Below are 24,244 nucleotides of genomic sequence, written 5' to 3'. Positions count from 1 at the left end.
GGAATCTTCTGCCACGTATTGGGCATCAAAGCAAGGAAGGCCTGGCAGTAGCAGGCTCAGCTTTGGTGAGCTGGGTTATTGGATGGGCCTTGAGCAACCTGGGATGGTGGCCCTGCCCATGGGATGAGCTTTAAGGTCTTTTCTAACCCAGGCATTCCATAATTCCATACTGCATCTCCCTGCTCCACGGGCGCTGCTCAGCTGACATTTTCTGGCAGCTCAGTTACTGTCTCCAGTCAGAAGAAGGGTTTGCTCTTGGTTTCTCAGCAAATATGGCTGTGTCCCCACTCCTGTTCTCCATCTTCTGCCTTCCACTGCATTTTTTTTTATATTGTAACTGGATGTGAAAATTTTATATTTTCTAAATTCCTTTCATGTACAAAGCATTTGTTGTTTGTTTTTTATGATTTTGCACGTGCATGTTGCTGCTGTCTGTCTTTAATTTCCATGCTGGTCTGTCATGAGCCGAAACATCTCAAATTGTAATAAAGTCACTCTGATTAGTGTCACTAGGTGAAAGGTTTCCAAGTACTTGTAAAGATCCACATAATGTGGATTTAGTTACCAGCTTTTTAGCTCACAGTGGTCTAAATCAGATCTATACATTTACATAAACATGTCAGTTATAAATGTGTATATAAAGTAAATTAGCTTGTCCTTTGAAAAAATGGTAAGTAAAAGCAGTTTGGGTATTTAAATGTTTGGTTCAAGTTGCAAGTTTTCTTTCAGTCCTTTGCCAAAATCTAAAATGTTTAATATGACAATTTTGAAAAAACGTATTGGGAAAGGCAGATATTACCTAATGAAGCAAAACTAAAACTCCAGTTCAATACTAACATTGTAATTCTGAGCAAAAAGGTAATTAATCATTTATCAGACTGTTTATCATACTCAACAGTTCCATGGTGCTTGGCTTTTTCTCTTTTCTCCTGTTTGTTTTTTTTTTGTTTTCTTTTGTTTTGTTGTTTTGAAATCTGCAGTTAGGACATGTGTGGATGCTTTCAGTCAAAAGCTGCTCAAGGTAGTTTCTCTTTCTTTGTCCCAGTGCCAAACTCCATGAACTCCATCCCACAAGTTCTGCTGATCCATTGTAATTTTCCTGTACTTAAAACCCTTGTTGGGATAGGTTGTAGGATCAAGGTAGCTGTAGGAGTAGCAAAATGTGTAAGGGGAGGGACTATCCTATTGTCCTATTTTTGCTGTAACAGAATCTGTGTCATTTATGAGATGTGCATCTTTTTGATGCTCAGTTCTCCAAAGGTGGCATAACTGCAATGTTTTAATCACATCCCCAAAGCTCAGCACCTATTAGGTAGGGAATTTTTAGGACTGAAGAGCCAGAGTGGGAATATGAGTTAAATGTTCCCCTCTCTGTCCCAGCCATGCTCTTGGTGAGGAGACAGTGGGAAGAGGGCAGAGATGGGCATGAAAAATTATTGGGCTGCTCATGTTCCAACTGGATCAATCCCAAAGACAGATATTTAAATTTAAGTACCCAAGTCCCACGTTAGAGCTTGTAAACAGTGGCTGTCGTGCAGATCTCTACATCCCCAGTGAAATATGACACAAATAGGACATCACACAGAAGTTTCACTTCAAATATTTAATTTCATCATTTCAGAACAGTCTGGGAGGGGGTCATGGCAATCAGCTCTTCACTGATGAGGAACATTTACTTTCTCATTCTGGAAATCTTTATGAAGTTGAAAACTTTACAAAACTGGATTCATTTTGTCTGGATATAATGCAACCTTTGCTCTCCTGCTGGCTTTTGTTTAAAAAATTTACTCTGTTAGTCTGGGAAAGAAGCTGTACCAGGGAAATTCTGTCCCATTGAGATGTCTGGATGGTGCAGGGGAAATTGTTTTAAACCAAAAGAGGAGAGATTTAGATGGAATATTGGGAAGGAATTGTTCCCTGGGAGGGTGCTCAGAGAAACTCTGGCTGCCCCTGGATCCCTGGAAGCATCCAAGGCCAAGCTGGATATTGGGGCTTGGAGCAGCCTGGGATAGTGGAAAGTGGGTGGAGGTGGAAGAGGATCCTTGGAAGGTCCTTTCCAACCCAAACCATTCCATAATTCCATGGTACTGCAGTTCTGCAGTGCTGCAAAGGATTAGATCCAGTGTAAGAGTTGGTAGCAAGTTAAACATCTGTAATAATTTATATTTATATACAATTTAGCCCTCCCAGGTTGTCTGTTTTGGTCACTTGGGTTCCTCTGTGACTCTGGGTGTATTTATCATCCTTTCATCATCACCTTGACAGGACCAAGTCCTGAGCAGGAGCAGAGATGACATCAGTGGAGAGCTCTTCCATGCAAAGCTGGAATTGAACCACAGTGCTATCATTACCCATCCTCCTTCCCAATTTGTTCTCAGTTCCAGCTCTGAACTGCAGGAAAATCTTCATTTTAGGAGTCAGGGCAAACTGATAAGTAGCTGTTCCCTCTGAGGAGTATCTGTAGCATTTGGGATTTGTGATGATTTTGCTTTTGATATGAAAAGAGATTTAAGTTATAGAAGAGCAAACGCCCGCTGGGGTGCCAGGAGTTGGGGAAATGCTGCTTTAGGCAAATCCCAGTTCCTCTAACCTCTTTTAGCAGGGAAAGTTTGGCACATTTGTCCACGTGAGCTCATTCTGGCTTTGTCTCTCCCCCTAAGTACCAGCTCCTTGTTCTGGCTGTCCTGTTACCCCACATCCTCACAGGCTCCATGGCCTCGCTTCCCATTCCACATGGAAAATTCCCAGACTGCAGTGAAGTCTGGCTGAGAGCATTTCCCAGAAGCAATCCCGCCCTCTGTGGAGAGCTTTAATTCCTTCCTGGAAACAAATGATGTTGTCCTGACCTTTGTTTTTGTGCCAGAATAGATCCTTGTGCTGTAGTGAATGAATGGGTATTTTATGTCTTTTGGGGACTTTTTGTGCCTCCTAATCATGGCCACACAAAACTATTCGAGAAGTATCAGCAAAACTCAGCATGGTGCTATTTTTATGAAAGTTGAATTCCAAATTTAATTAGAATTACTCATATTATGCCTTTAATCTGCAATATAGTGCAATTAAGAGTAATAGACTTCCTTCTCCTCAGACCTCCTTTATCTGAAGATTGTTGTAGGCGATATGGAAACTAAATCCAGCACTCCTCGAGTGGGCTTTGAAAAGTCACAGATCATCTTTGGATGATAAATCTGCATTTCAGCTGGCCATGAGGTTTATATTATATAGGCAACAGCATTAATTCAATGCTGATAATCTATTCCATGTGCTGAATATTAATAGGAAGATTTAGAGATAGGAATATTAAAGAATTAAAAGGATTTCTCTGGTCTTTATTATTTATTTAGTGTAATTAAAGACTTTTCCCATGACTGCTGGCTGTGTCTTAGGTTAAGCCTAACATAATTTTGATCATTTACCCTTTCTTTCTTAAAAACCATAATAAAAATAATCCAGATTTATCCTGAAGAAAAATGCCAAGGCCTAAATTTTTATTCTCTAGTTTTGCTGAAACCATTTCAATTTTCGGGCACAAAATGTGAAAATAGAGAATTTGACAGACATAAATGCATTGGTCATGCCCAGAATGATGGCTCTGAGAAAATTAATTAAACCAACAATAAATTCCCCATAAGATCAGAAACACAAAGTCTGTGGCAAAATAACAGCAGATAGCAAAAAAAAAAAGGGATCTACCTCCTCCCCACTGGGCAAATGTTAGGAAAGGGGCAATTGGAATGATAATGTTGGTACAAGAAATTAGAAATGCAGTCTCCTGTGCTGAGTCTCTCTGGCTCTTGGGGATTGGGGATTTCTCCTCATCCATTCACAATCTAAATCAAGAAAAGATCTCAAAGCATCTCCAACCTTTCCCATGCAGCAATCCCTGCGTCCAGAACAAACCCAAAGATAAACGTATTTGGTATTAGAGAGATGCATTTCTTTCCATGCTAATTATATTTCTAATTACATTCTCTTTCACCCCTCTCCAGCAAGAATGGTAATGGACATCTTTGTGCAGGCTCACAGCATTATACTAATTTATTTCTTATCTTTTTCTGACTTCTAGGCGAGGATATGCACAGCAAGAGGTAAGGCCAGTGCCCAGTTACCTTTCAAATATTGATGATACCAATGTGTTTTTCCCATGCAGCCCAAGAGTGTGGGCAGCAGGGGAGTGGAGGAGTCTCCCCTTCTACTCCACTCTTGTGAGACCCCACTTGGAATTCTGTGCACAGTTCTGGTTCTCCCAAAATAAGAAGGACATAGAATTGTTGGAGCAGGTCCAGGGGAGGCCATGGAGATGCTGAGGGGTCTGGAGCACCTTCCCTGTGGAGCCAGGCTGGGAGAGCTGGGAATGCTCAGCCTGGAGAAGGGAAGGGGGTGTGGAGACCTCACAGCTCCTTCCAGGGCCTGAAGGGACACAGGGGAGCTGGAGAGGGACCCCGCAACAGGAACTGGAGTGACAGCACACAGGGAATGGGTTTAGTCTGACAGAGGGGAAATTTAGATGGGATATTGGGAAGGAATTGTTCCCTGGCAGGGTGGGCAGGCCCTGGCACAGGGTGCCCAGAGAAGCTGGGGCTGCCCCTGGATCCCTGGAAGTGCCCAAAGCCAGGCTTGGATCAACCTGGGATAGTGGAAGGTGTCCCTGTCATGGCAAGTGATGGAATGGGCTGAGTTTTAAATTCCCTCCCAACCCAAACCAGTCCAGGACTGTGTGTGGGGACCTCTGGGGTACTGAGTGCTTTAGAGACCAGAAATTGAAAGTGATTCAAGAAGTTCATGAGCCGTAGATCCCCTGGGGGCTGAGTTCCATTGTGGCAGGAGTGTGACCTCCAGGCTCAGAGATTGCTGCTTAAGGAGCTGCTAGAAGCAGCTTCCCAGGGAATTCCCTCCACGCCTGATGTGTTTTCCAATGTCACACCCAATCACTTGCCAGGCAGGGATGGAGCTCCACAAACCTCCCCTGCAGCTCTGTGAGGTCTGCTGCTCCTGCAGCATCATTTTATCCAGGAATTAATAACAGGGAGAAGAGTTTCCTTCAGTACAATCTCATTTAATCATTGGAAAGTTCTCCAAAATACATTTCTGTCACAAATGTTGATACTTACTGATTTTTTTTCCTCTCTTTACACAGCTGGTTTGTGTCTCTTAATATAAATACAGAACTTAGTTCTCTTGGCAAGTAGAGAAGTTTTTAAGTTAAATATGTCAGACAACCACCACAAAACTGGGAAGTTGATTTTATATTTAGGCAAAAGAAATGGTGGACTGTGAAAAGATTTTGCTGCATCTGGTGCTCCATGTTCTCACAGGGTATAGAAGTCTACAGCTACCTGCCATAAAAAAAGTTCCAAAGGACCTATGGTTTCAGTATTTATTACTAGTCTTAGACACCAATCACCTCCACTGTAATTGTTGCAGCCTAATTAACCACTTTCTCATTTTCTTTTGTAGCAACAGCAGTTGCTGAGACCTTCTCTTCTCAGACCAGAGGTACCACCATTTTTCACTTTATAATTGCTCTATAAGTTTTGAAATTGTTTTTACATCATTTTCTAATAAGAACTTGTCTGTCTCAGGTAATTTTTCCCCCCTGGCTCTTAGATAAAGAGCAAAGTTCTGGCATTTTAAACCCAGTTATGTTACTTTGATTAAATACCCTAAATTTACTGCATCTTGATACTTCCAAGGCCAGGTTGGGTGAGGCTTGGAGCAACCTGGGATAGTGGAAGGTGGGAATGGATGGGCTTTAAGGTCTCTTCCAAACCACTCTGGGGTCTGTGATCTTCCCCACGAGCATCTTTCAGCAGCTCCCACTGGCTTCATCCCACAGTTTCAGATTTCCCAACAGAATGATTCTGTTGCTCTCCATCTGCTCTCCAGTTTTTTCCTGGTGTCAGTCAGCTGCTGATGGATTACTGCAGCTGGAGCTGAGCTGAGCAGTCGGTGCTGGAAGCTTTAGCACCTTGCTGTGCAGTGCAATTGCAAATCTTTCTATTTCCAATCTTTTAGGCCCAAAATTGTGTCCAGAATAAGCAATGAGAGCAAATGTGAGATGTTGGTATTTTTTGTGCTACAGGATGAGGATCATTTCTGCAGTCAGAAGAAGTAATTACATAATAAAGAATAATAAAATCAGTAATTACATTTGGGCCTTTTTCACACTGTTTGCATTCAGTGTTTTTCTTTTCTAGGAGTTGAGTATGGAGTCTGGAATTGATCCAGGGCAGGAATACTATGGCCAGGATTACTACAGTTATGAGCACGGGTATAGTTCCATTTTTCCTCTTTATTTCTGAAAATGCTGCTTTTCCAGGCTGGTGATGTTTATTATTCTAGCAGTTGATTGTGGGACTTCCCTTCACTTTAATCTTTATGTCACACAAAGGTGTGAACCAACAACAGAACTCTTTTCAGAGGTTAAGGGGGTGTGTGATAACTCCCTGCTTGTTCAGGGATGTCATTATTACACTTACAGAGCTCACATTACATCCCTCATGCTGGGTTTATAGCCTTTGTGTGTGTATTTCTGCTTCCTGGGAGATTCATTTCCATCACCTCCTCCCCTCCTGAGGGGAATTCAGGGATTAATCCTTTCTTCTCCCAGTTTCCAGCCAGCTGGTGGCCTTTTAAATTTCCCTCAAAAACACCATCCTGCCTGGTGACCTTTTAAATTTCCCTTAAAAAATTCGTCTTGCCTGGTGGCCTTTTAAATTTCCCTCAAGAAACCCCATCCTGCCTTGTTCTGGTAAAGCCCATTGGACTGCAGGCTCTTCAGGAATTTCTGCTGGCATTCTCCAAAACTGATCCCAGAAAAGCTGCTCTTTCATTCCATGATTATTAAGAAAGATCCCCCAAAAAAGCAGGTGGTTTGAAGGAAGGTTGTTGTACTTAGAGGGGTTTTGACTTATCCAGCAGGCCCCAAAATTCAGGTTACCCTGAGGGGCTTGTGGCTGTTGGAACAGAAGGATGTCTGGGATTTGGCTGCCGCTAAGGAAAAAAAGGAGGGAGGAAAGCAAGGAGAGCCGTTTCCATCGCTCTGGGTGTGAACATGTGCAGTGCTGGCTGTGAGATGAGAGGTGTGAGCAGGTTTGTGCCCCTCCTGAGGAGCTGTGGTGTCCCTGGCAGGTACGAGCTGCCGCAGTACGGGAGCCGCCGGCGCCTGCTGTCCCCGTCGGGAATGTACGATGAGTACGGCGAGGTCGTGGTGGAGAGCGACGGTGGCTACTACTACAGTCCCCACGGGCCAGCAGCTGAGGAGGTGAGAAACAAGCTCTGAGGGCTCATTCTATCCCTTTAACAGCTTGAAGGGCCACTAGGCCTCATCAATTGTACACTGGAATTGATTAGAATTAGGTTTTGTATAGATCAGTGTTAAGCATTGTCAGCCCTTCTGGTGACCCGTAAAGTTTGCCAGCATTAAATTCCTTTTGTTTTCTAGGCACAAAAAAAGAATTGCTGAGTTTCTGTTAGTAGCCACATCTGTTTTTAGTTCAAAGAAAAATCCCACTTAGACTTAGGTAATTCTATTTTATATCATTACCAAAAAAGGAAACCTTCCAATATTTGTAGGGGCCTACAAGGAAGCTGGAGGAGAACTCTTCAGCAGGAACTGGACTGACAGGACAAGAATGGCTAAAGACTGAAAAAAGGAAAATTTGGGTTGGATATTGGGAAAAAATTCCTCCCTGTGAGGGTGGTGAAGCCCTGGCACAGGGTGCCCAGAGCAGCTGTGGCTGCCCCTGGATCCCTGGCAGTGCCCAAGGCCAGGTTGGACAGGGCTTGGAGCAGCCTGGGACAGTGGAAGGTGTCCCTGACCATGGGTGGGGTGAGACTGGATGGGCTTCAAGGTCCCTTCCAACTAAAACCATTCCTGGACTCTAAGAGTCTATTACTAATATTTTTGCCAAAAATGATAACTTTCTACTGAGAAAAGCAGTACCTAAACTCATTTGTCATAGAGTTCACAGTGAAATTGAAAATAAATTTTAAATGTCAGTGGCACTCAGAAGAATGTCGATGTAAATGCTTCCTTTGAGAAAAAAGTCCAATTGTCATAAGTGCCTGATCTTAATCCATTATTAAATGAGAACACAGAACATTTAATTGTTTCCCCATTGCAGAGTAAATTAGTTGTGCATTTCCAGCCTATTCTATAACTTTCTAAAACTGTAAAATTCCCAAACATTTCCCATAACTTTGGTTAGAAAACTGTTCTAAAACAGGTAAGTTCATTTTGATGCTGGGAAATAAATGTTGCATCTTCTCCTACACTATTTTAAGGTACAGGTATTCACAATAACTCTCTTTCAAGTGGTAATCAATTAATTTTCATAATTTGCAGGGCTTGAGTCCAGTCAGAGGCCCTCCCAGCAGAGGTATAAGCCAGGCAGCAGGGCCTCAAATGGAAGGGAAACCTGTAGGTGTTGGGATGGACCTCAGCCGTGGTCCTGGAAGAGGATTTAGGAGCAGCCAGGGAAAAAGGAGGCTAAAGGGAGTGATGCATTTAAGTCGCGTGGCAGTCAGTGCCCACAAACCTGTAGGAAGAGGGGAGTCTGCCCATTCCCGGTGGAAGAAGGCAAAGATATTCCCAATGATCCTGCAGAAAGTGAAAGGTAGGAAAGATTCCAGCTATGCCAAGCTGCTGTCAGCTCGCCAAGCGGACGGGGATAAACCCATGATGATCAGGGGAAGCTACTTCCAGAAAGCCACGGATGACAGGCCCTCCATGAGAAAACTCAACCACGTGCTGAAGCGCATCAGCGTCTCCAAGAAATTCCAGGAGGGCCTTGGCAAGGATTTGGCACGTGGAGAGGAAGGGTCTGAAAGGGATGAAGCCAAGTCAGGAGTTTCAATCAGTATCACAGCAGAGAGTGAGCAGGAAGACAGTGACCACGAGAAGAGGACGAAGAGGAGGAGGAGGCGCACCTCAGATGAGTCCTCCGAGAAGAGCAGCAGCTCCAGCTCTGAGTCAGAAGACAAAGACTACTTGAAAATAACCCTGGATCAGGATGAGGCCACGGAAAGCACCGTGGACTCGGATGAGGAAACTGGGGATTTGGGGGATTCTGATGAGGACTCTGAATCCAGCTCCAGCAGTGAGTCAGAGGAGGACTCGTCAGAAGAGGAAGATGATGAGGAAGACTCTGAGAGCGATGAGGATGGCAGCCTGTCCAAGAGCTCGTCCACACGGAGCTCCTACAGCAGGTCAGGCACCAGTGAGTCCAGCAGCAGGAGAAGCACAGAAATGTCCAGTGGGAAAAGCAGGGCAGGCAGCTCCCGTGGCAAACGCTCCAGCCAGAAATCCGTGAGCTCCACTGCCTCAGGTAGTGACAGGGACACGAGCTACAAGAAAACCTCGGGATCCAGCTACAAGAGCAAAACCTCCTCTGCCAGTGTGGAAATAGAGGACACCATAGAAGAGGTGTCAGAAGAAGAGGAAGGAGCAGAGGAGACAGCAGATAGCTCAAACAAGGCAGTTTCTAAAACTGCCAATGCAAAAGGTGCTGCTGCTGGAGGGGGCAAGGCAGGACAATCAGCTGCTCCTGGTGAGGACAGCGAGGAGGAAAGTGAAGAAGAGGTTGATCCAGAGGACAGTGACAGGGAGGACACTGCCAGTAAGAATGAATCTTCATGCCTAGACAGTGAAATCAGTGCGACTTCCAAAGGTACCACAGGAACGAAAAGCTCAGGTAGTGCCACGTCCGGGAAAACTGCCACGTCCCCTGAGACTGAGACTCAGAGCTCTGACACCAACAGGAAAGGAATGAAAACAAGGAAAAAGGTGTCCCAGGAAAGCAGCCAGTCCCAGACAGATGAGCCCCTGGGTACTGGAGTTACGGAGTCGGAGGCCACGGGTGATTCCACCTCCTTTTAAAGAGGAGTGACAGTAGGTGATGGTTTGCAGTGAGGAGTGCCTTGGTTTGCTGTGCCTTCTGTGTGGTCTTTCCTAAGCAATGCTGACAGGCTGGAGACAGTCAAAAGTAAAGGGCAAAGCAGTTCACTGTCCTTGGGAGACAACTGTGGAAAACCAAACAAAATTCCATCCATGTGGATATATAAAAAAGTATATATACATATATATACACACACACTCTAGATATACTCAGTCATAGATACAGAAAGTTTAGTTCGCATGGAGCAATGAAACATGGGATTTAGGGAAGAATGGAAATGGTGAGGAGGATATAAAGATTTTCAAGTCATCCATAACTAGGAGGATGTAAAGATTTAAAGATCATCCATGTTTTCATCTTACACATTAATATTGTATTAATACATTTGCTAATCATCAGGTGAGTTCTCTGCTGTCAAGGTCAGCTCTGTTTGCAGGGAGGAAAAGTGGAATTGCAGCAAAACAACATTCCCAAAACTGCAGGGGATAACTGGGAGAGCTGGGATTGGTCTATTTCTGCATCACAGGATTCAGGTTGCAAACACCAGTGATGCACAAACCAGGAATGCTGAGGCAGGAGGACCAAGTGAGCTGGGTCAGGAAAGGAAATGGATTACATTTCCCAACCTCTGCCTTTCCTACCTATCACAGTACAGTGGTTTATTATTTTATTTTATTTTATTTTATTTTATTTTATTTTATTTTATTTTATTTTATTTTATTTTATTTTATTTTATTTTATTTTGTTTTGTTTTGTTTTGTTTTGTTTTGTTTTATTCAAGCATCTCTTTGAACTCGATCCATGGTCAATTACCTGCCCCTTTGTGTCCCCACACACACAACATCGTAGCTGCACACAATGTTTTAATGTAAATCCCACTTAAACTAAGTAGGAATAGATCCACTGGAATATATCCATGTGAAGAACATTGTCTGTCTTTGCCAGGAACAATAAAATAGGCATCTAAGTAATTTTTTCCAAGTGTAACTTCTCAGAGCTGAAGAGTAATCACCTATTTGTACCTTGCATTATTTTCTTTCTCTAAAAACTGGCTTTTCTCGTGTTTCTGTGTGTGTTTTGCTGTGATGGCATCTTACTGTTTGAATTATTCATTCAAGAAGGGTAATAGCTCTTTTCAGTGTGCTGCAAGGAGGCATTTATTTTTAAAAGATCAATTATAAATTATAAGAACTAGTAGAGGTTGTGCGCTCACCATAGAGCAATCACTGCTACTACAAAGTCACAGCAGCATGGAAATTGTTTGCATTAATTCTTTGAAACAAATATATAAGTTATATAAACCTAAAGCCTGGTTTCTCCACCATCTTCCTGAGCATTTCCACTGATCCCACCTGTCTGGAACAGTCACAAATCCTTACATGGAGCTGTTCTTTTTGTAACCAGAGAGTTTTGCCAGCTCTGTGCCTAAGATTTTCCCTGGTGTATGTCCTGGGATTTTCTCTGCTGGGTGTGTGATGCACACAAAGCAGAGCTGCCCAGTGCACAGAATTCACAATGTAAGGGAAGAAAACTTCCAAGGCCTTCCTAGAATTTACACCTTGGAGCAGTTTCTTAAAGGGGTCTCTCACACAGCAGCTTCTTCCTCAGGGCCCTCCAGGAAAGGGAGGAAAAGGGGGCAAGGGGCAAAATTAAATAGAAATTAACAACAGTTATAAATCAATGAACAGAAAAGGCAGGGAAATGAACTGCTGGGTTGCCCTGACATTTCTTTTTGCTGTCCCAACAGTGGGCCAAAAAGAAGAGGATCAAGTTGGTGGTGGACCCAGAGTACGAGACCAGCTCCACGGGCGAGGAGAGCGCTCCCGACTCCAGCCAGAGGAACCGGCTGAGCAATGCCGGCTTCCAACCCAACGGCAGCAGCAACGTCTACGTGGCCCAGAACGGCTCCGTGGTCCGCACCCGCCGCGCCTGCCTGGGCAATAATTTAAAAGTCACGTCCCCAGTGAGGCTGGGGAAGCAGTTCAAGAAACTGGACAAGCTGGCGGTGACGCACGAGGAGAGCGTCCCGCTGAACACGTTGTCCAAGGGACCATCCCTGAGTGACAAAATGAACTCCAGGCCGTGCAGTGTCTCCTTTTCCTCTACTATAGGGGCCGAAAATGTAGTGACAAAGGCCGGGGCGGCCAAACTGAAAAGCACAGACGAGCAGGAATCAGTTGTTGACCACGAGGAAGTCAAGGAGCCCTTGGAGTCGCACAGTGAACACACACAGTCTGACGAGGAGGAGCTCTGGATGGGCCCTTGGAACAACCTCCACATACCAATGACAAAACTGTGATTTTAGTTGATTTTTTTATTTTGGTTTTTACTTCGGTTTATAATAAACTGCGCTTTTTATTGTCACCCAGGGGCAGATGTACGGAGTTTGTATGGTGCACATCCGTTGTCCATGACAAACGGCACGCTTTAAAATTCCCAGACAAAATTTGCACTCACATTTGGACCGATCCATTGTCCTCCCCAGTTTTGACAGGCTCCCATTTCACTAAACACTAGTTGGTTTCAATTAATGAGTTCTTTTTGGATCTGGAGTTCTTGTTTAATAAACAGTAAACTACTAATAAATGCACAGCCCCCATTGGTTTAACCCTCCAGACAGTTCTACACCTGCCTGGCTTTGTTTTTCTGTATGGTACTTGTGGCTCTGCTGTCTAGATTTGGGAATTATCTATTTATGTTCAAGATTTCTATCCAGAGCTCTGCCTTCTGACCTCAGAGTAATAAGTTAAAAATAAACCCATCCAAGTCAATGGAGCAAATCCTCGGCTGCTGCTGGAATTTGAGTCCCAGTTACTAAGTCAGAGCAATTTATGCAAACAACGCCAAGCTGGCAAAGTTATGGAATCAAAGTTCCTGAGATTACAGCACTGCCACTTAGAAAAGTGCAAGAGAAGCTGAAATAAGATAAAAATTGAAAAGAGGAAGGCAATGCCTAGCAATTAATCTTATTCAGAGCTACCTGGCCATGGTTTGTTCATTTTCTTTTGTAAATTAGCTCATTCCAATTTTCTTCTCCTGTCAATTTTTCATCTTTTCATCTCTTCCCATCAGTTCTGTTTGCTTCTTTCCATGGTCTTTAGCTCCAGCTTTTGTGCTCTATCAGTAATTGTCATCCTATGGCTGTATTCCTCTGGAATAAAGCAGGATGATCCATGAGCCTGTGATAGTGAGAGGCACTAAAGAGGAATTAATGGGAAGAGGATGAATCATTCCCAAGCCCAGCTGGCTGGTGGGTTAAGCGGTGCCATCACCATTCCACTTTGATAACTGAACACAAACGTGCTGAAAAGACAAATGGATCCCGCAGGGAAGAGGAGATAAAGGGAATATTTCATGAGGTGAATGTGCATAGACAGATCTGGGAAGGGCAAAGGGTCTCAGGACACACACACACAGATTTGTTTCCAAAACTTTTAGTACGCATTACCTGTGAAATTCACTGCATAAATTCAGGCACCTGGTTACAATTTCTGGTTTTACCTTGAAGTTTTGAGTGTGTTGTCACAGCTTGGGCAGGGAGATGAGAATTTTCACTGTTTGGTGTCACCAACACCCAAAAAAGACAGAGAAAAGTGGTTTTCTCCAGTTTGAAGCAGCAAAAGAAAAAAAGCAGAGCCACGTTCACATGAGCAAAGTGTCCTGTTGTGTTGTGCAAACTTTTTTGGGGTAAAACCAAACCAATTGTTAGAACAACCTGGATTCCTCTGGAAAGATTGGAAGAGCCAACAGATAAATGTGTGTAATTAGCAAGGAAGAGACTGGCAGCAGCATTCTCTTCCCTTTCAGCTGCTGAGGCCTCGCCACGAGGTCTGGGTGAGGATGGATCTGCTCTGGCAGTAAAAGGACTTTGTGCTGCTGTGGCTGTGTTGGGTTTCCCTTTGCCCAGGCTCTCCCCCAGCAGATCCCTGGGAATGTTTGTCTTTGGGAGCTGTCTGCATGTGGTGTCGATGTGACTTCTCTGTCCAATACCTCCTTCTCAAGCTGAGGTTTCTGACCAAATATTTTGAGCAATGGTGCTTGTTTTCAGGCAAGAGAAATGCACTGTAGCCTCTCACACGTGGGAAAAACTAACCCACCAGATGTTTCTTTGCCCTAATTCCTTTTTCTTGGCATATTTGCACTTGGGACCGGCGCTAAAACAGCTGTTTGGAGTTAAGCTGGAGGCTGGACATACAGATAAGACTGATGGAAGAAAGAAAAAAAAAATCTATTCTTTGAAATAATGAGTAAAATGTTATATTTTAATCCTGTTTAAGACACTGTTATTATTTCACTGCCTCACTTTTATTGCAAAGTCTGTCAGTTCTGTTCCTAATATTCATTAGGGTCGTGTGCTTTTTATATGAACATTTTCTCCCAGTTTTCTGAGGGAAAACAGAAGTTGTGTCTTTATTTAGAAAACAGCTACAGCATCTGTAGCTCTGGGGCTGGGCACTGGTGGTCAGTGGTGAGGTCCCTGCTTATCCAAGGGGAATTCCATCCCCACCTGCTCCTTTGTGCTGTCCAGGTGCTCAGAGCTTCTCCCACAATGCAGATATCAGAATTCCCACTTTTTTTCAGCAATGGGTGGCTGTGTTATCTAAAATTATTTCAATTTTAGCTAAAGTTTTAAAATTGGGAATACTGTGGGGAAATCTTCCTCAGGAGTACGGGATTTGGGGGATATTTTTCCCCTTTTATTTTCTGGGGGTGTCATCCTGTCAATTAATACAGATTTCCAAACTTTGCCTTTTGGGGATGCTATGCCATGAATAAGTCTGGATTTTAGGCTGTGAGCAGATGCTGGCAGCCAGAATCAACAGCAAGAACCTCAAAGATTGAGCCAGTAAAAAAAAAAAAAAAATCCCTTTTATTTCCCTTTGAGAAGTGATGCATTAGCCCAGCTTTGGATACAGGGAGTAGAATTCCAGATCTGTGCCTTGGGATGTAATTTACAGCTGTTTAAGCACCGAAATTTGTTGGGCTGAGGCAAGGCACAGCAGCTTCCCCTGAGTGGCAGAAGCACTCGCTGGTGGATCAAGGTGATAATCACCCCTCCTGCCACTGATTTAATTCCTGCACTCCTCCAAGCAGGATTTTGTGGCTCAGCACAGCATCTGGCACATTTTCAGACCAGGGAAGATCCAAATGAGAAATTCTGGGGTTGTGGCAGGGCAGTGTAATTCCCACTGGGAGGGGAAAGGGAAAGCAAGGTGGAAAATAGAACTATTTCTATTTTCTCCCTTAAGTATTTACTGCTATACTATACAGAAAGCCCCACAGATCTGTCAGGGATCTGTTGGGAAATCAAATATTAATATTAAATACATTTGTATTAATGGTGGGGAGTCCCTGCACCCAGGATTTGGAGCGAGGAAAGGACAGTGTGGTCATGGTGGGTTCCAAGTGCCTATCTGCTGGCAGAAATGCCCCGGCACAGTCACTCAGCATCCTCCCATCTTGAATCCTTCCAGAACCTGGAAAACAGTCAGCAAAATGGAAAAGGGATTAGAAAACAAAGTGATTTTTTTTTTTTTAGCAAATGCTGGGGAAACACCCAGTGGGAATGGGCTGGCTGGGGCCATGGAAATGCTTCCTGGGAACTGTTACACATTCCAAGGGAATACCACTTGATATTTACAGGAGTCTTCAGTGTATGACAGCCACGGTGGAGGCTGTCCACAACTCCCTTCTGTGTGATGCTCTCAGTGGCTGGGAAGTGGCTTCTCCATTTTCCAGCAGTTTACTCCAGTAAACACCTGGTGTAACCAGAATGGTTAAAATTAGGGATAATTTCCAGCTGGTGGATGGGGGCAAGTGGTTCTCACCTTGTTTTCCTGCACACACTTGCTAACCCCTTAAATGCTGCTGCAGAAATGGTGACTTTCAAACTCTCCTGAAGGACAGGGTAACCCAGGGGACCTGGACAAGTTCCAGAAGTGACCCATGGGAATCTCAGGGGTTTAACCAGGGTACAAACTGACATAAGGAACCTGGACTGGTGAGTTATCTTCCCCAGGAGAAAAAAATGGTGCTTGTTCTCTGAGTCCTGCGGCCCTGAGCGCATGACTGACTGCAAAAAATCCGAACATCGAATAATGTGTCCCAGACTGGGGCTGCCCCCACCTCATACTTGTGCTGCCCTGACAGTCCCAGGGGAGTCCTACGCAGGTGCTGGTGCTGCCTCTGGCTCAGAGTAACCCCTAGATGGATCCAGGCTGGGCATGAGCAGCTGGAGCAGCCCTGGAGAAGGACCTGGGGGTGCTGGTGGTGAGAGCTGGGCCTCAGAAGCCCCCTGTGCCCTGGGCTGAGCCCCAGTGTGGGCAGCAGGGGAGGGGGGGATTCTTCCCCTCTGCCTCTGTGCTCAGGTGAGACCCCACCTGCAGAGCTGCCCCAGCCCTGGGGCCAGCACAGGAGGGACCTGGAGCTGCTGGAGAGAGCCCAGGGCAGGCACCAGGATGGACAGAGGGATGGAGCAGCTCTGCTGGGAGGAAAGGCTGGCACAGCTGGGGTTGTTCACCTGGAGAGGAGAAGCTCTGGGGTGACCAAATTGTGGCCTTGTAGGGCCTGAAGGAGCCGACAAGAAACATGGAGAGAGACTCTTTACAAGGAATGAAGGGACAGGACACAGGGAATGGCTTCCCAGTGCCAGAGGGCCGGGATGGATGGGATATTGGGAAGGAATTGTTCCCTGGCAGGGTGGGCAGGCCCTGGCACAGGGTGCCCAGAGCAGCTGTGGCTGCCCCTGGATCCCTGGCAGTGCCCAAGGCCAGGCTGAAGCAGCCTGGAATAGTGGAAGGTGTCTCTGCCATGGCAGGGGTGTGCTGAGATGAACTTTAGATCCCTTCCAAGCGAAGCCCTCCCATGGTTCCATGTTGCTGAGTTACAATTGTTTGTAGTCTGAGGAAGACATGCATTTATTACAAAGCACTGTTAAACCTCAAGCTTTGACCTGCCCAAAGAGCAGTGCAGTGATCAGGTGAGTTTTGGAAGCAGCTGACTCTCAGAAGCCCATTAGATGAGAACTGAGGAGTTCTGCCTTTTTTCCTTATTTCTGGAAGACGGGAGTGTCAGTGATTTCCCTGCTGGACTGAGCCCAGCTAAAGCTGGATCAAAGCTGTACCAACAACAGGAGCAGAATCAGGTAATTCACTCATAGCTGAGAAAACCAAGGCCTTTGAGGTGGCACCAGCCAGGACAGATGGAATTTTTTTTTATCTTTCTGGCAAGGATGATTGCTCTTTACAGGATAAAATTGTATTCATCCTCTCAGGAGTCACCAGCAGGAGCAACAACCCCACAAAAGGTGGTTCCAACCTAACTTTGGACACTGCCAGGGATCCAGGGGCAGCTACAGCTGCTCTGGGTACCCTGTGCCAGGGCCTGCCCACCCTGCCAGGGAACAATTCCTTCCCAATATCCCATCCAGCCCTGCCCTCTGGCACTGGGACTCCTGTGGAGTCACCATGCTTTGCACAGACCTGTGGAGTTTAGCCAAAATTTGGCTTCCAGGAAGTCCTGGAAGCTTTGCTTGGAGGGGAAAACAGCAAGGAATTTGTTTGTGTTGGATTCCCAAGTGGATTTGGGGAAGGGAAGTGACTCTGCAGTGGCTCTTCTGCAGCTCTGCTAAGAGAAAGGACAAAATCTTGAGTCAAACTGTTGAAAATCTTTTTCTTTGCCTTCAAAGCTCTGTTGAAATGCCCGGAGAATAGGAAACGTCATCTTTTTAGGGCAACAAAGCAAATATTCACCTTTTTTAGTGCTTACCACTCCAGATCATAGTTTCTGCTCCCAAAAAATTGTGTCCACACATGGTACCCAACTAAGTGGAATGGGAGAGCAGGCCTGGGGCTGATCTTAGGACAGGTGTTCCTAGGAATGCTACAGAAATCCAGGCAGAGATTCTGGGGCAGATTTTTGGGGTTCCAGGGATGGGATGCTTCTAAAGAATGGTGCAAAACTGAATTTTGTAATACTGGGGGGAAGTTTAGATTTGTTTCAAGAGTTTAGAGAGAATGACAACACCAAAGTTTAGAGAAACTCTGCTTTGTCATGGTTATTTTTAGTATCTCAGGAAGAATTTCTTCTTTCCTCAATAAAGGTCACCAGGGAAATTGCATTAAGGCCATTATTTAATCTGATGAATTTTGCACAGGTAGAAAGATGATTATTTTTTAATGTGTTACATTTCAGACATCAGACCTAGACAGCGTCGCTCTCCCAGCATTCACAAAGAGCTACTTTATTCCAAGTTGTTATCTCAGAAATGTGGGTGAGAGGCTCTTTTAATGAAAAAGGAAAGTGCAGGTTTAAAATATATCAAATATTGAGCAGGCTTTGCTTGGATTTAGCATTACACAGAGCTAGTCCTAGGGAGAGGGGTGAAACAAATTGCTCACTGCTGATTAATCACCACGGTTTAAATGAGGAACACGAAGGATAAACTCAAAACTTTACCCCATCACCAAGCCAAGAATAATAAATATTTGTCTCTCCCAGCAGTTTAATTTACTGCTTCACATTTTTGCCTTGCAGGCTGGAAATGCATAAATAACGGGGCTGAGGATGGGAGTTCTGAGGAGACATCAAGGCACAGGTCTTGGATGGTGGCGTGGGAGGGATTATTAAAGCCAGGAGAAGCACAGGGAGGGGAGTGGTGATACCAGGGCTCTCATCCTTGGCTCCACCACTGCCTCCCCCTTGCTTTCCTCCCAAAAGGTGAGGGAGGGCAGGAGAGGCAGGACTGTGCCCAGGGATGGAGACACACACGGGTGCCACACTGGGCATTATGCTGCCCAGGCTGATAAAGCTGCCAGGATGACAAATTACAGCCCAGGCTCGTGGAATAGCCCTGTCCTGGTGTGCTGGAGGGGATTTGCTCCCTTCCTGCCCTTACAGAGACACTCACCATCATGGTTCTCCTGCTGGGAGCTGGCAGAGAAACACATTTACCTGGGAAATGAAAGATGGAAATCCTGGTGAAAAATGGGATCTGTCCCCAAGGGAGCAGGAGGAAGGAGCAGCCCACAGGCACGAGGTGCAGCTTCCACCAAATCCAGAGCACCATTCCCACTCTGCTGGGAGGGGAAGGCAGCTGAAGGGCTCCCTGTGCCCAAGGAGGTTGGGGTAGCAGGGGGCAAAGTGCTCCACAAACTGGGAGGTCAAAGTGATTTGAGCAGCTGCTCTGGTCCTGACACAGCTTTCCAGCCTTCTCAATATCCTGGGAGTCCTCAAAGCAACACGGGATTGTTAAAGGAAGAGTATAAAAGGAGCAGACAGCAAAGCTGTTGGGTTTTAGGCAGTGAAATCACCCCACCTGCTGCTGCTGCAGGACCTGTCACCTTGATTCCTGTGCTTCCTTCCCAGCATGATTTGCCTTTTAGGGATTTAGAGAGAAATTCTTTACTCCTAGATTGTGACATGCATTCATCTGAGTGCTGCTGGTTCAGCCTCCACGGGAAATAACACGGGATCATGGAATGGTTTGGGTTGGAAGAGTGCAATATTTGTCCCTAGGAAAAGAAAAAAGGAAAAAAAAAAAGTTAGCAGGGAAAGGATGGTAGGAAAAACTGGAAAAGATGGGAATCAAGGATTCCCAACATCCTGGTAACCTCTACCCCTCTCCCAAAGGAATCACTGCATCCCCAGGGATCTGCAGGGATCAGCAGCCAAGTTGTCCTTGGGCACTCAGCTTAGCCAGCTGCAGGTGACAGGCTTGGCCTCAGTGACTACAGCACAAATCCAGCCCAGGATAAACATATCCAGTGCCAGTTTATGGAATTCTGGGAGATGGATGGATTTTAATTGACTAATTCACAGCCTTTTCACTTGTGCCAAAGCAGGAAGCTGCCTCAGGAAGGATTTGAGACCGAGCTATCACTTCAGAGCCACCTGTAACATTCATGAGTGATTCCCCAGGTATCAAGGTAGCCCAAATATCAATACCCTGCCCTTTTTTTTTTGACAAATTCTTACAAACAATCAGCAAAAGAAGGTCAGGAATTTGGAAAAGCTGCCCCCATCCAGCTGTTGCAGCTGCACCTTTGCATTTACCTGTGCTCATATGATTTATTAGATTTTACTGCCCCAAAACTAAAAAATAGAGCATATTAGAAGTGTCCAAGGCCAGTTTGGATGGGGCTTGGAACAACCTGGGATAGTGGAAGGTGTCCCTGCCATGGCAGGGTTGGAATGAGATGGGCTTTATGGTCTCTCCCAAGCCAAACCTCCCTGGCACATCTGCATGCTATTACAAACAGCAGCAATGTGAATTTAGCTGGTGTTTAATCCATCTCCATCTTTCTATGAAAGGTTTGTTCTTTTATAGAAATGATAAATAAAAGGTCTAGTCAGGTAGGAGGTCTTGGGGAGATTTTATTTACAGCTGAGTACAGCTCTGTGTGGCAGAACTGAAGAGGAAAATACAACCCCCAAACTGAACACAGTTCTCTGTCCTACTCTACATCATTATAAATGATGCAGAATTTTCTTTTGAAAAAAGGCTTAGGAAAGAAGGGTTTGTTTCACAGTCTTGGTTAATAACATGTTTCCAGACTCTTCCTGGCTGAATCCAGGGAAAGGAGCATTAGTGTAGATCCTACCGGATCACCAAAATCCCCAAAACCAACCAAGAAAAATGATTTCTTCAGAAGCTCTGTGCTGGAGGGAACCCACAAGGATCACTCAGACACCCCCCCCTCCCCCCAAAAAACTCAGAGCGTTTCTCATTAAATTCCAAAGGCAGCCTGAAACACCCAGAAATTCAAGTTCTTTTTGTGAGTGCATTATTTACAGGTTGGACTGGGCTGGTTGCACTTGGCAGAGAGCCCTGTGATCCACAGCCATGGATCCTGTGGGAAGCACTCCTGCCCTGCCCTGCAGCACCACAAGCCCACTGTGTTTCCATCACCAGCACTTCCCAGGTGCCTGGTCAAAATTAACCCATCAGTAATTAGTTCTCCAGCAGGTGTGAGATACTAATTAACTCCCCTAAGACTTGAGGACCTCTTTTTTTTTTTTTTTTTTTTTAATAATGTTCTCATTACCCTCCTGCTTTGAAATCTATTTCCTATGGAAAATAAATTTCTGAGGTGGGTGCACTGTCCACCCAACAGTCAGGATAATTCAGAATAATTTCTGAACCAAAAGGCCAATTTAATCCAGATTTATAGGAAGATTCATGGTCTCCAAAATAATTAATTTTCCACAAACTTCAGGAAAATTGACAGCTGGATAGAGGGAAGTGGGAAGCAAAGAGATGCTTCTGAGGAAGAAGAGAACGGTTTTGACTAACGGAGGGGCAATAGCTTGAAGATGGGCATCCAGGTTATTCCAGGATTCCTGGAGTGGCCTAGGGATGTCTGATGTCACTGAGGAGTGGGTGGCAGAGAGATGGATGAGGGACATCTCATCCAGGGGGACACCGAGCTGTCCCCGGGCCAGCAGAGGCTCCCGGGGGACACCGAGCTGTCCCCGGGCCAGCAGAGGCTCCCGGGCCAAGGAGGGCAATGGGAGCTGGGGCAGCAGAGGAGCTCTGGCAGCAGGTCAGGGAGGGATCCTGGCCCTGGGGCAGCCCTGGAGGCACCTCTGGGTGCTGTGTCCAGCTCTGGAGCCTCAGCACAGCAGGGCCAGGAGCTGCTGGAGCTGAGCAAGGGCCTGGAGCATCTGGGTGCCCAGGAAAGGCTGAGGGAGCTGGGGCTGCTCAGGCTGGAGAGGAGCCCCAGCTGAGAGGGGCCCTCAGGCCGGGCTGTCCCTGTGTGCAGGGAGGGGCAGAGCAGGGCCCAGGCTCTGCTCCGGGGCCCAGCAATGGCACCAGAGCCACGGGCAGGGCCTGAGCCCAGCAATTCCCCCTGCACAGGAGGCACAACTTCTTCCCTGGGCAGTGCCAGCCCTGAGCACATTGTGCACAGAGCCTGGGGGCTCTCCTCCCTGGGGCTGGGGCAGAGCTGTGTGCACACAATGCTGTGCCCTGGGCTCTGGGATGGCCCTGCTGGAGCAGGGAGGTGCCACCAGCTGCCCACTCGGCTCCTCCAGCCTCAGCCACCCTGGGATGCTGTGAATTCCAAATACTTCCTTTGCTCCTGGTGCAAATTCCTTTCTTCTCATGCTGTCACACACAGCTGGCACCTCAAAAAGAGCCATTAAAGGAGGTGAGGATCAGTCTCTGTTGTCTGATATGTACATCTGCCGTGAGATTTGATATGCCTATCGCTGTTGCACTTTTCCTGGCAGAACAATTCAAGCACTGGCCTCCAGCAGGGAAAAAAAAAAACCAAACTCCTTTGACTTTTGGGTTTAGATTATGTTTTGACAATATAAAAGGAATTTAATGTGTCAAGTAGGAACAATTATTTGCTCACTTATAATGAGAATTATGGCAGCAGCGCAATACAAATTTTCTCCCCACTAAAAGGAAGCCCTAATTAGAATGATAATGTCTCCTCTTTGGAGAAGCCTTTAAAGGAACTGCGAGGTCACCTCCACTTTTGTGGGAATTGGCAGCTCATTCCAGTTTCATTTTAGTCGTGACTCTCACCACAAACCCACAGCCTCCCACTAAATGAAGTAGCACAATAGCTGAGTTTCAATTAGAGATACTCAGGGTTTCTTCTGCATTTTAGCAACCAGAGGCACCGTACAGGGAATTCAGGGTGATACTTATTGGCTATTATATTAACTCCCTCGAAATTGAGAGTTATTGTGCCTTTTATAGGCATTTCCTGCCAGTTAAAGAGAACAAAGGTTGTGTTTTAACTCTTTATTTTCTGGCTCACGTCTGAGAACTCCAAATGTTTTCAGTGTGTGCTGTCTGGGGATAGAGAGTGATGTTTGTATCGAGATTTCAAGGCAGCCAGGTGTTAGTAGAAAGTACAGAAAACCACAATAAAATAATAAAATACAAACCACGTTAATCAAAACCTCAAATTGTGCTTTTGTTCTTCTTCTGGCTATTTTTGTTGAACTACTTTAAGGCAGATGTGACTTCCTGGATGACTGAAGTTGACCAGCACGGGCCATGCACCTCTTCCTTCCCTCCCAGCACTTTTCTATATCTTTTTCCTTTTTTTCTGCCCTGATGCCCAAATCCCAACCTGTCTTGTGACCCTCTGCACCTTCCACGACTGACAACATCTGGCTCTGGAGCTTGTTGTACCTGGGCCAGGTCCTGCCAGCCCTGGAATCTGGTCAGAGTGGGTTATGTAACAAAAATCTATGAGCTGGCAGAGGGTTGGTTTATAATTTATATCTAACTGGATCATGAAAGTCTCTAAATTCATTAATAAAAATTAACAGGATATCTGCAACATACAGTTTCCAATGTTGAACCAGAAGCTGAAATAAGCCAGAGCAGCAGCTGAGCATGAAGGCAAACCGATACCTCTTAATGAATTTCCCAGATTAAAAGATTAAAAACTTAAAGCCTAAAATGGGCTTTGCATATTCAGATGTAAAACTGATTTATTTCTCTTCCCCCTATAAAGCTGTATGAGAGTCCCCCTTGTGGCCCTGGCCAGGAAAGCATCGCTGTGATTTTTTACCTGCTTTAATTTCTCCACCTGCTCTGCAAGTTAAATCATAGATTCCTCCTCGATTGGGTTGGAAAGGACCTTAAAATTCATCCAGTGTCACCCCTTGCCATGGCAGGGACACCTTCCACTGTCCCAGGCTGATCCAAGCTCTGTCGAACCTGGCCTTGGGCACTTCCAGGGATCCAGGGCAGCCCCAGTTGCTCTGGGCACCCTGTGCCAGGGCCTCATCAGCTGGGGCTCATCACAGCCCCTTTGAAATGTGCTGCTGGAGAGGGGAGAGAAGGGATTTTGCAGGATTTTCATCCATTCTGAAAAGCTGAAGTGGGAAAGAGGGCAAAAGTCACCGGGTCATGGAATGATGAAATCACTGAGGCTGGAAAAGCCCTCTGAGATCACCACGTCCAACCATTCCCCCAGCACTGCCATGTACACCACTAACCCCTGTGCCACATCCACAGGGCTTTTGAACACTTCCAGGAATCATGAGTCCCCCGCTTCCCTGGGCAGCCTGTCCCGAGCCATGACCATCTTTTCAGTGAAGAAACTCTCCTTGACGTTCAAACAGTCCTCAAAGCCCCACAGCCATGGTAGCCCTCACAGTCCCCATGGTCCTTAAAGCTCCAGAAAGACCTCAGAGCCCCCAGACCCACCCCAGCCTTCACAGCCCCCTCAAAGGCCTCAGGCCCCATAGCCCTCAGAGACCCCATAGCTCCAAGACCCAAACTAGCCTTCACAAACCCCACTGCCCTCACAGACCCTATAAGCTATACAGACCCCATCACCCTCTGAATCCCTACAGCCCCCAGATCCATGTCA

The 24,244-nt window shown here is 45.8% G+C and overlaps 1 protein-coding gene across 17 annotated transcripts in view; it reads left to right on the top strand.

Annotated features, from left to right (window-relative positions):
• Nucleotides 1–12,514, top strand: part of PCDH15 (protocadherin related 15) — a 617,117-nt gene extending 604,603 nt beyond the window's left edge. For 16 of the 17 annotated variants that reach the window (XM_072930869.1, XM_072930868.1, XM_072930871.1 and 13 more), the window contains 5 exons: nt 4,067–4,088; nt 5,458–5,496; nt 6,198–6,271; nt 7,132–7,264; nt 11,647–12,514. In XM_072930869.1, the coding sequence (XP_072786970.1) occupies nt 4,067–4,088; nt 5,458–5,496; nt 6,198–6,271; nt 7,132–7,264; nt 11,647–12,198 (820 nt within the window). In that variant the 3' untranslated portion in view covers nt 12,199–12,514. Of the gene's footprint in view, nt 1–4,066; nt 4,089–5,457; nt 5,497–6,197; nt 6,272–7,131; nt 7,265–8,347; nt 9,788–11,646 lie in introns of all 17 variants that reach the window. The other variant, XM_072930882.1, reaches the window with a different exon arrangement.
• Nucleotides 12,515–24,244: the final 11,730 nt, after the last annotated feature.

The sequence above is a fragment of the Taeniopygia guttata genome, chromosome 6, assembly GCF_048771995.1.
Source record: "Taeniopygia guttata chromosome 6, bTaeGut7.mat, whole genome shotgun sequence".
Classification (NCBI taxonomy): Eukaryota; Metazoa; Chordata; class Aves; order Passeriformes; family Estrildidae; genus Taeniopygia; species Taeniopygia guttata.
Note: the sequence above shows the minus strand (reverse complement) of the source record. Positions and strands in the feature narration are given on the sequence as shown.